Source organism: Trichoderma evansii, assembly GCF_050947405.1.
Source record: "Trichoderma evansii strain SZMC 28006 chromosome Unknown GGI43scaffold_12, whole genome shotgun sequence".
Classification (NCBI taxonomy): Eukaryota; Fungi; Ascomycota; class Sordariomycetes; order Hypocreales; family Hypocreaceae; genus Trichoderma; species Trichoderma evansii.
Window position 1 is genome coordinate 900,993 of NW_028145194.1, and position 13,731 is coordinate 914,723.

Here is a 13,731-nt window from a genome sequence, read left to right on the forward strand (position 1 = left end):
AGCGCAACTGTCTGGGGTTGAGTGGACTGCGCGTCACAAGACCTAGCGACGCCTCTGCGAATTCGACGCAGCGCCACGTGGAAAGCAGCAGCGATCTGATGGCGCTCTGCAGCTGGGCAAAAGCGGGCTGCACCTGCGGGGAGCACGCACAAACCCGCTGTAAGGTACGCCTCAGTTCGGGAGATTAATAACCGATGTCGAAGAGCAGTAGCTGTCGATAGCTGCTGCGAGCTGGTATGTATCTAAGGCGGGCATTTACCGAAGGTATGCAGGTATTTTCAAGCTGCATCCAGGGACCAGCATAAATGAGCTTGTACAAAAGAGATATTTCTTAGGACTCCACAATGAGGTAAACCTAGATGCCGTCAACCAGGTACGAGGCGCTATGGAGTTGGCTAGTAATTTTGCCGGCAAAGAGTTCAAGCCTCCACTGTAAAGTATATGGATTTCCTCCTCTGTGGCCTTGGGCGAGGAGCTACTGGGAAAGGAAAAAAAAAAAAAAAAAAAAAAAAAGATCTATGGTAAAGGTAGGGAACTAACATAAGGCTAAGCAGCATGAGCGAAGGATTCAGCTCTCGTTTTCGTAAAAAAATACTAAGCGCACCAATTGGCCACGTTATAGTCTACCTGGTAGGTTGTCTTATACTGTTTAGACTTGGACTTCGGAGCAGTAGCAAGGATAACTCAGCCTTTCAGATAAGCCAAGGAGCTTGTTGGATACTATTGACTTTCAATCATGGGCCAATAACCACATTTTGGCTATATTGCCTCCCATCTAGGCATCCGCAAGCTTGGCGCGCTGCTCCCTGCAAGACCCCGAATTTTGGGACGAGCGCGCAGCACATGTCTCCAACTGCCTCCAACTACCCCGCCATTGCCCCGCCGTCATCGAACGCCTCTGTGTGACGGTGGAGCTACTTTGCACATATATCCGCGCATGGGATCCGCGAAGGCATTAAAACAGCCTGAATGCGCTACCTTTTCCGACGAAATGGGGACTTAGAAGCCACAATATATCCGAGATAATCGCCATTGCACCCATAATTTCTCCATAGCTGACGTTATTGTACTCTATTTTATATATATAGCTTGTGTATCCGTCGGACAGTCTACCGAATATAAACATTGCCGGAAGACCCTGCAGATTTCCAGCGCAACTTTGTTTTAGCCTCTCGCATCATCATTACCATCACATCACCATGACTGACGCTGCCTTTAAATTTCTGCCCCTTGGGGCCATTATCCAGGACTTCAAGGTCAAGGACACGAACATTGTGCTTGGATTCCCCGAACAGGAGCAGTATGTCAAGTACAACTCTGCCTATTTCGGAGAGACCATTGGGCGCATCGCAAACCGCATCAAAGACGCCAAGATCAACAGCCTCAACGGTGGCAAGGTGTACCCGCTTGCTGCCAACGATGGCCTCAACACTCTGCATGGCGGCAACGAAGGCTGGGGCAAGCGTATCTGGAAGGGCCCCACGGCCGTGGGCACCAGGGAGATTCCTGGCGTGCAGGGCTTGAAGGGCGGCGAAAGTGTTGAATACACTCTTCGCAGCGAGGATGGCGATGAGGGCTATCCCGGTGCTGTGGAGGCCAAGGTCATCTACACCACTGGAAACCAAGTTGTGAACGGAAAGGAGATCATCGTCTTGGGTATTGAGTACGAGGCGAAGCTGGTTGGAGGTGCGGACGAGACCATCATCAACCTGACCAACCACTCCTACTTCAACCTGACTGGCGATGAGAATATCACGGGCACCACCGTCACTCTTGCGACCAACAGCCATCTCCCCGCTAAGGAGGACTCCATCCCTCTTGGTGGCCCTGTTCCTTTCCCCGAGCTTGACACATCTAAGCCCTTCGTTTTGGGCGCCACTGGGCCGGAAATCGATCGCTGTTTCACAACCACCACTGACCCGTCATCCGTACCGATCGACACACGTTCGCAGCCTCTTGCTCTCAACATGTCAGCCTTCCACCCCAAGAGCGGTATTCACTTGGAAGTCCTCAGCACAGAGCCATCATTCCAGTTCTATACCGGTGATATGACCGATGTGCCTGCTGCTGAGGGTCTGCCCGCGAGAGGCGCGCGAAGTGCGTTCTGCTGCGAGCCCGGCCGTTGGATCAACGCCTGCAATGTCCCTGAATGGAAGGACATGGTCATCTTGAAGAAGGGAGAGACTTATGGTGCTAGAATCGTGTACAAGGCCTGGACAGAGTAATTTTTCAAGCGTAAAGCGTTTATTAATGATGAACTGATGAACTTGTTTTGGTATTGCTCCTATGTATGCTCCATTATTCGTCTAAGCATTTCATTGTAAAAATACAGATAGTATGAGAAAAAGAAAAGGGAAAAATCGTAAAATGACATTATTTTAGCTTTAGTCAAATTTTCGTTAAACATGATTGCAATGCTATGCCGCCACATCATTCACAAATATTACATCTGACATATTGTGTGAGAACTGGGTAGTAGAGTGCACGACTGACCTGCAGTCGCCTAGTCGGAATCGCTGTCATCCCCAAGAAATGCGAGATCTGCGTGGGCTTTCCTCCGTCTCGCGGCAAAAGATGTTGGCTCTTCATCATCATCGCCATCGTCTTCGTTATCCTCCCCACTGTCTGGTTTTGTTTCCTGTTTGGTTGCGCTGCTCTTGCTTCTGCTGGCCCTCCCGCCTGAGCTTGTCCCCCAGAGGCGGTCCATCTCCTGAGCTGCCTCAACATCTGCCTGCAGCTCTCGCATCTCTTTGATCTCTCGAGCCTTGGCCTCTGAGAAACGCCCGTCCATACCAATGTCGGATAGCATCTTCTTTAGGTGGCGAATTTTGGCTCCGGCATTGTCTCCATACTGCTTGAGTTCGATGTGCCACAGTTTGCGAATACCGCATTTGGTGAGCTGTGACTGTAGCTTTTTGATCTCTACATCCTTGGGATCATCTGTAGTGGCGGTCTCCTTCTTAATTGCTGACTTGGAAGCTTTTGGCTTTGATGAGCTCTCTTTCTTTTCGCCCCTCTTGCGTTTTGTGGGTGGTGGTTCGTCGATTACATCAGAATACTCGTCCTCCTCGTTGACCTCTGGTTTTGACTCGTCCTTGATATCCGCCTTTGCATCTTCTGCTTCTGAGTCTGGCTGACTCTTCAATGACGAATTTTTCTCGTCGCCTGGTGTTTCTTGTTTCTTGATAGCTGTAGGATCATCACTGCTGGGAGCATTCTGCTTCGATTCATCCTCGGATTCGTCTTTTACGCTTCGCTTCCGATTTCTAGCAAGTGACGGAATCTCCCCTAACTTGGTATCCTCTTCCTCGGAACCGTCTGATTTAGCTTTGCTGCGTGATGCAAGCTTCTTAATCTTAGTCTTTGATTCTTTTTTAGGAGTTTCATCAACGTCCGACTCTTCCTTCTTCTTCGCGGGCTCGGATGCTTTCTTCCGTCGCTTAGGCTGTGGGGACTCGACCTCAGATGACTGTCGCTTGATACCGACCTTGGTATCAGGTTCATTTTCTGGCTCGGAACCATCTTCGTCGAGCAATTTGTCCTGGTGACATAAAGTTAGCGGGGTAAGCTAGAATTACCTACAATACAATTGGTAGACTGCTTTGCTTGATATACTCACCACTTGCTCCTTGATAATTGTCTTGCTTTTTTGCTTCCAAGTATCGCTAGTGAAGAAACCATCCTCTAGTCCGAGCTTTTCTTCGACATGCCGCCGCACTTTATTGACAGAGGTACCGTCGGGCTCTGCCTTGTAAATTTCGCAAGTTCCTTCAATGAGTGCTTCTTTGAGCTTGGCAGCTGAAGGCGCCATGATGGTGGGGAAAAATAAAAAACCAAAACCAATTGAATTTGTATCTTTTGGTGTTCTGGCAGTAACGACAGCACTTGATCGCCACGGGCCCCAGATGACGTTGTATCGGTCGTTGTCGAACTGCCAAAAGCGCGTCTGTGACGCGATCGGATTGTGATTGGAGAGCTTTAATTGATGCTGGCGAGCTACGCTGTACAAGTTACATGAGCGGCCTGTTTGCGCTGGGCGGACAAGGTTCTATATGCTAAACAGACTAGACCTATTACGTCTGCATGACCAATAGTGTGTGACGTTGTGGACTTTTTATGTGGGGACCAAGCCTGAGGTATGCAATGACAGCTTTTGCAGTCGATTTTAGCTGTTATGGCAGCACTAACAAGCCTTTACTTGAACTCGTCATCTTTAAAAATCGAAACATTTATCCTGTCCACGTCATTGTTAATTTATCTAGTGGCATAGGGGTAATTGCTATTAGAAAATTTCAAATCCATTGATCGGAATACTGGCAGACTAGGTTTCTGACTCAAAGCTATTTGATTCAACCTATCCAAGATGTCGGCATCACTTGCGCCGGAGTGTAATGAAGTGAAAGAGTAAGCACCCCCAAGGTATGGATAGAGGATACTGTATTTATACTAGAATCAAGGCGTTACGATACCTGCTTTTTAAAGTGGTATAGTGAGAGTGAGATTACACCTTTCTATTTTCGTGTTCAATCTGCTAGGCAGTTCTCATACTAACACATACGCAGAGTACCTTCGTGGCGCAGAGAAGGACAACAAGGAATGTGCTGGTCTATTCAATGAATACCAAAAGTGCCTAAGTGTATGGAATTTCAGACAATGAGATGAAAAAAAAGGAACGATATCGTGCTGACATTTTGAGTTTAGGTTGCACTAAAGGACAGAGGCATAGATAAGCTTCTTGACGAGGCTCGGGAAGACAATAAGGAAAACGACGTAAGGTTAACGGCGCCAAGGAGTAAGTCCATGAATCATTTACAAGAAAATGTCTTGTTTTATTAATCATTATTCAGAATAGCGAAGTTTGATTCGATTTTTGGAAACAAAGGAGGCTTGTATCCATGGAAAGGCCGAAATGCGTGGCCTGCGGAGGCGGCTTAGACCTATAATCTCGTATTTGCATCTCATATCTGTACATACAAATGTCGCAACGGCGTTTTTCTGACATGTTGTTACTTGATAATCTGCATACTCAAAGGTGCATGGCTAACCCAAACACTCCGTTTCTGGTCCATTTCTGGGCCGCAGCAATCGTGATATACGCAAGCAGAGGATACGTCGTCAATTACAAGCCACGTGATTCGCTGCTGGCCACAGAAGCACCCCCAAAAGCCTCCACTCTTGGCGGGCGGCTGGCTTTTTAGTGGAGGAGCGCTGCCAGCCGCTCGCCTTTACACTTTTGGCTACGTGCCATCAGGGATAGCTGGACAAAGCATCTTGAAACCCGTCGAGCTGCCATTGAGCGCCTGTTGGCTTCAGTATATAATCCAGTGTGCGGCCCCGGGAATCTACTCAGCATCCCAATCCTCCGGCGACGATTTATCGCGATCACGGAGCTTGCTGGCTTCTAAGAAACCCGACGCCGAGATTACGACGATACGCGCGCGACTCCGCCGACCCTCGCCCGACATCCCACTTTCAAGCTCACAGCCTGGCCTCAAAGATCGATCCTTGCTCTCTTGGCCAGCGGCATGTCCTACCGGCAGCAGTAACGCTCTATGCACCCCTTCTCGACCGTGACCCTCGGCATCTTCGTCGCTGGCTACATCACCGCGCGCTGGGACCTGGTTACACGCCTCTATGAGCTGGTCTTATTTGCCGCCGAATACGGAGTTGTTGTAAGTCGCAAGGGCGTGCGCCATGCAGTCTGGGCATGTCTGACGTGTTATCTTTCTTTCTTTGAATCTAGTTGCGTGCAGCCCGCGGCCTGGTGGTCCTGACTGTTATCTTCATCACTATCTTTGTACCAGTGGCCCTACTAGCGAGGGGAGAGACGAGGCTTGTACGTTTTATTTATCAACATTGCGAGAAAAGGCATATGTTCTTTGGGTCTGATCTCGAGGCTAATTACTATGGCAGCACCCACGAGATCACGGATCGGGCATCTCTGCGCGAGAACAGCTCAGACGACGAGGCTCCTTCTGAGTGTTGCGTTCCGCCTTACCGATAGCTATCCTTTGTCATGGTAGAGCATGACGGGTTAATGAGAGTGTTTTGGCCGACGGACATTCGCAGATCCGATCGCGCTGGCGTTGTCGTTGGTTGGAGGAACTCGACACTCGATGTTTTCGTTGTCGCCATCCTCGAAGATGTTGATGTTAGCTCTTTTCTTGCTAGGCTTCCTCCCTTTCACTTTGAGTCTGATCGCTAATTAGCCTGGTTTATAGGCGCATAATGTCGAGTTTCATCTCAAGTCCGGCACCTTTTTCCGGAGTGGCCTCCACTCCCCGAACCGGATTTACGATCTCTGTGGGCACTCGTCGATGCATGTCCTGGGAGTTGCCAACGTAGCAAGCCAAACTGAGGTTGACCCTTCTTGGGTATGCGCCAAGACAAGTACCAACAGCCAATATCCTAGGATTGCATGCGCCAAGGCCTCTAGCGTCCAGCTTATCTTATACGATAGGCCTCACCCAAAGGGCATGCAGTACATATCCTTGAATCCAATTGCGTTGGCTCTTGGAGACAAAGGGTCGTTTCCCGACGATGTAACGAGTGGTGAAGATGATAGCGAAGAGGCGAAGCATGCAGCGGCAAACAAAGAAAATCGGCGCAAACTAATGGAGAAGCTTAAACTGCATAGCATCATAAAGCGAGTACCCTCCGCTAGAGACAAGGCCCTGCCCAAAATCGTCAATCAGGTAAATTGGTCTTGGGAGCTGGAGCAAGTCCTACAGAAGAACGTAGGGCGGCTGGGCCCAAGGCCAAAACGAGGTCTGAGTGTCTCCGAGAGGGTAGTAGAGTCTGCCACGACAATGCGGAACTATGTGCTCGTGCAGTTGTGGACTCTGCTTTCCGTATACCTCTTCCCAATTGTGCAGCAGGGCTTCATCCTGGTGCTATTTTTCCACCGAGTGTTGGCTGAAATTCTACTCGTCATTTTGGAATTTCGGGCCAAGCCGGGGTATGCTGCCCTTAAAGATATATCAGCAACAGCCCAACAGATTGAGATTCGCCTCCAGCAGTTTTGCTACTGGCCAATGCAATACGTCACTCTCCGCCAGCGCAAGGCCAACTGGGCCAGTGTTACCACCAGTCATCCAGATTACATTCGTTTCTACAACAGTCTGTGGCTGGTTGCCAACGATGTGATTATTGGCATGGCGGTGGGCTCGTACATTATCGAGCACAAGGAGTGGGTTGCAGACCAAATTCGAGATATCCTGCGTGTCTATACTGTGGAGGCTCTTCAAAGTGGCATATCGTGGCTGATGGACTGGCCTGCGGGTCTAAAGCTCAACGGTGAACTGGCTGCCTTTCTCGGCGATTTGTTTCTCTGGGTTATTGACTATTGGTCAAGTAAGTTGCAAATCCTTACCACTGTGGAACTTCTGCAAGCTGACACATAACCTCGCATTGCAGGCTGCATCGAGACCTTGAGCCCCGCCCTGCCGCATATTATTTGGTTCGTGGGATTTTCGTCCTTTGCCGGGGCGAGTATGCCAATTGCAATGTTCTCTGACCTTTTGTCGGTTCTTACCATGCATATTTACTCATTCTATCTCGCATCTGCACGCATATATCACTGGCAGCTCACCATCCTGCGGTCTCTGTTCCACTTATTTCGAGGAAAAAAACACAATGTCCTCCGCAATCGTATCGATTCGTGCGATTACGATCTCGACCAGCTGCTTGTCGGGACAATTCTCTTTACCCTTTTGTTCTTTCTTTTGCCCACCGTCATGGTCTTTTATCTTAATTTCGCCATTGCTCGAATGATCATCATTTCAATGAAGGCTGGCTTTGATACGCTACTATCATGTTTGAACCACTTCCCCCTGTTTGCCTTAATGTTGAGATTGAAGGACCCGAGTAGACTACCAGGTGAGCACGGATGACGCAACCGCATTGATACAGAGCCGTTTGAAGCTGAGGCTAACTTGAAGCTAAGGTGGCATTCGTTTTGAACTTCGAGATACCCATGACTATAAACTTTCCGACGCTAATGATAAAATTTCTAATGAACCCCCTACATCTATTATTTACCTCAAGGTAGGCTTTCCTCATTTTTTCATCTATTTGTCACTTGACCAAGAACCGAAGTTAATCTTTGTAGTGTATTCCCCTTCCCTTCCGGGCCATGTTCCACCAATACTTTCAATTGGCTCACCGTATACGAAAACACTACTTGTCACCACGGGTGTTGCTTTGTTTGGTTACTGGGCAATTTGTTCCTCCAATCAACAGAAAAAATCTGTATAGTCTACAGTACAGCATGTTGCCAGCGAAGAGGGCGACAATGTGGGAGATGTGGCGGGCAGTCAATACGGAAATTGATATTCCTCAGAAGAAACCGTTTCAGCTGCCAAACATCCCCCAATTGCAAAATGGAGGCAAGCGGCCAACGGGGTTTGGTAGAGCCAGATCATACGCGTGAATTAAATAAATAATAATATAATAAATTAAAATCATTTAGTCATTTGTCCATGTCCCGTATTCACCCGGAAGGCTTGAATACGTGCCCTGCTTTCCATCTCCTTAAAGTAAATACAAGCGTTATGCTAGAGTGAATGTGCATAAACATAGGTATGTATCGTTATCATGTATTCCTATACTTGATATGCTTTTTCACAATTGCTCATTGACTTTTTGGCAGCGGTTGCCCTTTGAAACGAAACAAAACGAAACAAAACTTGAGAAACAAAAGTATGAAAAGCCACTTTGTAGATATAAGTGGGAAGAGCTATACATTGCTGCATCATCGTCGTTTTTAGAGTGCATCAATTCCAAAGTTTTTCGTCTTTCAAAAAGAATGCCCTCGTAAAAATAAAATTAGGAGCTAGCCGTCGAGGCTTCTCCTAGTTGACCCATCTACGGGTCCTCTGAAGAGTAATAGAGTGTGTGGATTGATGTTGATATTGAAATCTGAACAACAAGTGACGCGGCCTTGGTAAACAGTCCAGCTCAAAGTGAGTTATTCAGATTCTTAGATTTCTATTAATTCTCCATCTTTCCCACTCTTGTTCAACACTTATTTTTGTTCTGCAACCCACATCCACATACAAGGATATCTTGTATCTTGTAATATTCGCTTCAATTCACAACACGCCAAATACTTGCAACCAATATCAACACAGCAATCTCACATTGAGATTTCTTGCACTTCTCAACTTCAAGATAGTCATCATGATGAACCTTATCCACAAACTCTCGCCACGGGCGATTGGGAGTGGTATCAAGAACCGAGTTGCAGATCTAGCTACTCGCAATGGCTCTCCCCACGCCAAGATCCTCAATGGCCTCACCAGAATCAGCAAAGTCGCAAAGGAAACTCGGTTTAAGAAACGGAAGTTTTGCAAATTTTCTGCCACGGCATTGCTGATAATATCACAAAATGGCATCAACTTCTTGTATCAAGCCTTCGACCAGATGTTCAAGCCAGTCATGCATCGAAGACTGAGCATGCTGCCTTTTGATATGGAGATAGATGAGCCAGAGCCGCCATGCGTTCCGACAATTATTGTGACCGCCCCCGATGGAATGGTGACGGAGTCTCACATGCTGCCTCCATGGAGGTGCATCACCAGCACTTACTACGGATGGCGTGAGTCCAGAAAATGGGAGAGGAGCCAGCTTATGCACCCTTACTGGATGTCACGACTTCAGATCGCGGAGATGGAAAGACGAAGGCGTGAAGAAGAAGAGAAAAAGAGACTAAAATTGGAGAGCGAACAAGCCGCAGCATTGGCTCAAGAACAGAACCCAGAATCGGAGGGGGAGAAAACTTCGACACCTTCTGAAGAACAGAACCAACCATCTGAAGGCGAGAAGGCTGCGATCACCCCTCGAGAAGAGAATAGAGGATTCAAGAGCAAGATGATTTCAACCCCTCGACAGAACCTGGATTTGAAGAGCAAGATAGTTCCTACGCCGTCCCGAAATCAGAGTCCATCTCTGAAGGAACCGCAGCCTCGCCCCCCAACTCTGCCACTGGAGCCAGAGCTGCCCTCGGGTCTCTCCATCAAACGCTCGCATGCTGAATGGAAAGCCAAACAGCTTCGAAAGAGAGAACACGTTATACCTTTCGACTTGTCTCCAATTCCATTCAAAAAGGGAGCGCAGCCTCAAACTCCAGCGCCAGACCGAAAGCAATCTGAAGTTCTGCCCATCAAACGCTATTACGCTGAATGTAAAGCCAAGGAACAGCTTCTGAAGAAGGAACAAGGTGTCTCACCGCTTCAAAGGAAAGATCAAAATCTACTCCTTAACCAGCACCGAACTCCACAGAAGCGAGAGCAGCCCGAAGATTTGTCCATCAAATGCCACAATTCTACATGCAAGGCCAGGGAAGAGCCTCGAAAGCAAAACGAGCCAGAAGCTTCTCCTGATGATAGGACTTATCCTGAATTCAAGCCTCTATCTTTTCCTCCATTTCGTCATAAACAACGACATCAGCCTAGAGCTTAGTCTCGACACCCGCAATTCACATCACTAACCACCACAAATTGTATCATTAACACCGGGCTTCAGCGATGCAAGCCTTGAACAACGCTCTCTCTAGCGTTTGACAACCAGAATGACCTTTATGTACAACAAGCGAATGATTTTTCTATTCTCGGTAGACGGACGTGGAGGAGAGCGAGGAGACAGCGATGATTTTTGTGTAATCTGCACTTTGTATATACATGCTAATTGGCATGTAAGAGATTTAAGGAGGGTGAAGGGTTGGAATCAATGGTCACATGGCAATTCTGTCTTTGGCAATCTTTGTCCTTTGCTTGTTTCTGAATTTACATGTTTTCTTTTATTTCCTATTGTATGATACGAGAATGAATATTGGGCTTCTAGTGATACTGCTCTTGTCTTAGTGCTGGAATTGAATGGCTTTTTTTATTGCCGCATTTTTGCTGCCCAAATCTCGTGATCACAGACATATAACAGCAATCATCCAGTAATACCGTGATACCAACGTCGTATGAGCAACAAACTGCACCCAAAAGAAAATGAATCCGCCACAGGCTTATCCCCAAACAATGTCCAGCAAATGACGTCTCCATGTCCAAGAGCCGTCCCCACTGAATCAAAGCTAAAGCACAGCTAGATCCCCTGACCAGCTCTGCTCCTCTGAACCCCTCTTTTTCCTTCTTCTTACTGTAGTTCTCCAATATTAATCCCTGTCTTCTATAAAGGGTACGTGGGGTTCAATTTTGGCATGACGCTGCACTTCTCATTATTGCCTTGCTTCTTGCAGCTCCCCAACTTTTGCCTCTCTCTCCTCACTCTTCCCCCCTTACTTTCTTTTTATTATCGCATTCTGCTCAAATTCCCACTTTCGCGATACGCACAATTGCCTCACCTCAGCCATAGCGTTGTTTGTGTCCCGCAGCTCCGTGTAATTTGGCTGCCTCGTGGCGATCGCGTGTTGCGTTGCAAGGCAAGACCAGCTGACAGGCTCCGGTGTAAGAAGCATTTAGAAGCTGCCTGGGACGGAGCTGGGCGAGCGTATGCGAAGCAATTGGCCAGGCAGCATCAATACTCTAGTAAAAAATATAAATAAAACCCTGCGCCTCCTTTCGACAAATCTTTAGGAGCTGTCTATTCTACCACTTTATTCGCGAGATCGGAATTTATACGAATCATTGCGTATCAGATTGAAGTTATATCATCATGGATCCCAATCAAAAATTCTATCGCCACTTTCGCGATTCCGTCGAAGGTTGGTCACTTCTGGACTATACAAGGAAGCTAATTTATCACCGCACGATTGCTAATGTTTCTTGTATTTCCCAATCAGTTCTCCAAGATCAGATTGGCCAATTAACTCATCTATCTGGGATCGGAGGCGAACGACAAGAAGCTACGGACCACATCCTCGCAGGTATCAGCAAGCTTCAGAACGAGGTTGCTGATGCTGCCGAATTCACTCCGGCATACGATCGGCGCCAATACTCAGAAGTCCGTCACCCCCAATAGCTCCGTATTAAGAGAAGCCGACTGATTGCAATGTTAACAGGCAATCAAAGGCCTGCAAGATAAGCTCAATGAAACGCTAGCCAAGGTGGCTCCAAAGTCACGGTTCCAGTTTAGACGCACGGGTACCGACCACGTCGATATGGGCGCTCCAGAGAACGACCCGCGATTGAATCCTGGCAGCTTATCCCGACGCCCACATTACCCAAAAGACGCACCAGGAGCCACGACGAGAGACATTCAAGACGAGGCTGAAGATACCGTAGGAGATCTGCCGTCCAAACAAAAAGACTATAACCAAGAATTGGCCAATGCGGATCCTTCATCGATCCGCAAACCAAGCTTCTCTGCTGCTCAAAACATTGGCATCTCCGATCAGACCGGTCTCCATATCATACTTCCATCCTCGGCGGCGCGGGCTACCTCAGCAGGTTGGCTTCGAGACCTCAAGGACTGCGTTATTGACCTTTCAATACCCACAGCCCAAGGAGCACCATTCCCTGGTCTTATGCTTAAGAATATCGATAGATGTCTTATTGTGACTGGTCGTGTCAGCGGTCCCGTGCACATCAACGATGTGTCTAACAGTACTCTGGTTGTTATAGCTCGGCAAGTTCGCATTCATGACTGCAAAAATGTCAACATCTATCTGCATTGCGCCAGTCACCCAATCATCGAAGACTGCTCAGGCATGCGTTTCGCCCCTCTTCCGTCATGTTATGTACGTATTATCGTCTATATCATTTGATGCCATAACTTGTCCATACTGAGAGGTACTAACTCTATACAGCTGACGGAAGCCGATAAATCGACCGAAAACCAGTGGGACCAGGTTGATGATTTCAAATGGTTAAAGACAACTCAGAGTCCAAACTGGACTACTCTATCCGAAGCCCAGAGACTTGACGACGAAGTATGGACGAAGATCGTGCCGGGAAAACCAGGTGTCAGCGTGGAAGGGATACTGAGCAAGGTTGGAATTCCGCCAAAATAGGTTGATGAGAAAAGTGAACTCCCAGCAGATGTATTATCGAGCCATTGCATATTTTTAATAGCCAACTCGTAGCCACCTGAGAATATTGAGAGATCGTTTTTAGCTTGGTTTGAGCTTGGGCGACTTCAAATTATTGCGGCCGTCTCGTTTCATAATTCCATCTTGTCCCCGCCCGCGTAAGCGTCCTTGCTGAACTGCATTCCGTTTTCACGAAGCTTTTCTAGCAAAGCGCGCTGCATCTCGATTCGCGTTTCGAGTTCTTTGATTTCGGCCTTTTGCTCGTCGATGGAGCGATCCATGTCTGGCAACGCGCGAACCTGTACTCTGGCGTGCTGTAATTTGTGCTTCAACTTATCAGTAGCACCAGGAACGTCCTTGAACGAGAGCTGTTGGCCGCCGCTGCTTGGTCCTCCAGGAGTAGCTTCTGTTGTAGCGCCGGTAGGAGCAGAGGCTTTGAGCCCAGCGCGAACTTTTGCTAGGACAATGGACAGCTCGGAGAGAGAGTCGAGGTCGTCTGGGGACAGAGTGGAAGGCAGAGCGAGGGCTGGTAGCTCAGAGGCCATGGCGACTGCTCGTGTGAATTGAGGAGATTGGGTGCCTTTCTTGGTTCTGTGCCAGTTACACAAGCAGGGTACTGAGAGAGGCTCCGCCAAACAGTAGATAATGATCAATAGCGATAGGTAATAGTAGTACGATCACCTGTTGTAGCTGCGAGCTGCATGCCCTGATTGATTGGCCCACGGAGATTTTGCTTGTTGTTTGACGGCGTTATT

General features: G+C 48.0%; 9 protein-coding genes across 9 annotated transcripts; 6 read left to right on the forward strand and 3 right to left on the reverse strand.

Annotated features, from left to right (window-relative positions):
• Nucleotides 1-1,101: 1,101 nt before the first annotated feature.
• On the forward strand, nucleotides 1,102-2,364 carry GGI43DRAFT_76489 (galactose mutarotase-like domain-containing protein). The gene has a single exon (XM_083210265.1). The coding sequence runs from the start codon at nucleotides 1,200-1,202 to the stop codon at nucleotides 2,223-2,225; it is 1,026 nt and encodes a 341-aa protein (XP_083059965.1). The 5' UTR covers nucleotides 1,102-1,199; the 3' UTR covers nucleotides 2,226-2,364.
• Nucleotides 2,365-3,903, reverse strand: GGI43DRAFT_76497 (uncharacterized protein). The gene is made up of 2 exons (XM_083210266.1): nucleotides 3,620-3,903; nucleotides 2,365-3,541 (listed from the first exon to the last, which is right to left on the reverse strand). Exons 1-2 carry the CDS (start codon nucleotides 3,809-3,811, stop codon nucleotides 2,504-2,506), a joined length of 1,230 nt encoding a protein of 409 aa, XP_083059966.1. The 5' UTR covers nucleotides 3,812-3,903; the 3' UTR covers nucleotides 2,365-2,503.
• Nucleotides 3,904-4,192: 289 nt separating this feature from the next.
• Nucleotides 4,193-5,046, forward strand: GGI43DRAFT_407592 (TRIAP1/MDM35 family protein). The gene is made up of 5 exons (XM_083206249.1): nucleotides 4,193-4,404; nucleotides 4,458-4,495; nucleotides 4,563-4,636; nucleotides 4,702-4,792; nucleotides 4,848-5,046. Exons 1-5 carry the CDS (start codon nucleotides 4,364-4,366, stop codon nucleotides 4,850-4,852), a joined length of 249 nt encoding a protein of 82 aa, XP_083059967.1. The 5' UTR covers nucleotides 4,193-4,363; the 3' UTR covers nucleotides 4,853-5,046.
• Nucleotides 5,047-5,552: 506 nt separating this feature from the next.
• GGI43DRAFT_384685 (phosphatidylinositol glycan, class Q) lies at nucleotides 5,553-5,979 on the forward strand (the record flags this gene model as incomplete). The annotated part of the gene is made up of 3 exons (XM_083203553.1): nucleotides 5,553-5,672; nucleotides 5,744-5,836; nucleotides 5,914-5,979. The coding sequence occupies 3 exons, from the start codon at nucleotides 5,553-5,555 to the stop codon at nucleotides 5,977-5,979; spliced, it is 279 nt and encodes a 92-aa protein (XP_083059968.1).
• A 37-nt stretch (nucleotides 5,980-6,016) lies between these two features.
• On the forward strand, nucleotides 6,017-8,431 carry GGI43DRAFT_423480 (phosphatidylinositol N-acetylglucosaminyltransferase subunit Q/GPI1; the record flags this gene model as incomplete). Its single annotated transcript, XM_083208245.1, has 5 exons — nucleotides 6,017-6,151; nucleotides 6,222-7,353; nucleotides 7,417-7,878; nucleotides 7,946-8,046; nucleotides 8,111-8,431. 5 exons carry the CDS (start codon nucleotides 6,017-6,019, stop codon nucleotides 8,429-8,431), a joined length of 2,151 nt encoding a protein of 716 aa, XP_083059969.1.
• Nucleotides 8,432-9,123: 692 nt separating this feature from the next.
• On the forward strand, nucleotides 9,124-10,728 carry GGI43DRAFT_428135 (uncharacterized protein). The gene has a single exon (XM_083208911.1). The coding sequence runs from the start codon at nucleotides 9,181-9,183 to the stop codon at nucleotides 10,459-10,461; it is 1,281 nt and encodes a 426-aa protein (XP_083059970.1). The 5' UTR covers nucleotides 9,124-9,180; the 3' UTR covers nucleotides 10,462-10,728.
• Nucleotides 10,729-10,761: 33 nt separating this feature from the next.
• Nucleotides 10,762-11,168, reverse strand: GGI43DRAFT_76555 (uncharacterized protein). Its single transcript, XM_083210267.1, has one exon. It carries the CDS (start codon nucleotides 11,049-11,051, stop codon nucleotides 10,839-10,841), a length of 213 nt encoding a protein of 70 aa, XP_083059971.1. The 5' UTR covers nucleotides 11,052-11,168; the 3' UTR covers nucleotides 10,762-10,838.
• Nucleotides 11,169-11,563: 395 nt separating this feature from the next.
• On the forward strand, nucleotides 11,564-13,033 carry GGI43DRAFT_76557 (tubulin binding cofactor C-domain-containing protein). Its single transcript, XM_083210268.1, has 4 exons — nucleotides 11,564-11,710; nucleotides 11,789-11,949; nucleotides 12,008-12,685; nucleotides 12,755-13,033. The coding sequence occupies exons 1-4, from the start codon at nucleotides 11,662-11,664 to the stop codon at nucleotides 12,956-12,958; spliced, it is 1,092 nt and encodes a 363-aa protein (XP_083059972.1). The 5' UTR covers nucleotides 11,564-11,661; the 3' UTR covers nucleotides 12,959-13,033.
• GGI43DRAFT_76568 (RNA polymerase II transcription mediator complex subunit 9-domain-containing protein) lies at nucleotides 12,911-13,630 on the reverse strand. Its single transcript, XM_083210269.1, has one exon. It carries the CDS (start codon nucleotides 13,519-13,521, stop codon nucleotides 13,108-13,110), a length of 414 nt encoding a protein of 137 aa, XP_083059973.1. The 5' UTR covers nucleotides 13,522-13,630; the 3' UTR covers nucleotides 12,911-13,107.
• Nucleotides 13,631-13,731: the final 101 nt, after the last annotated feature.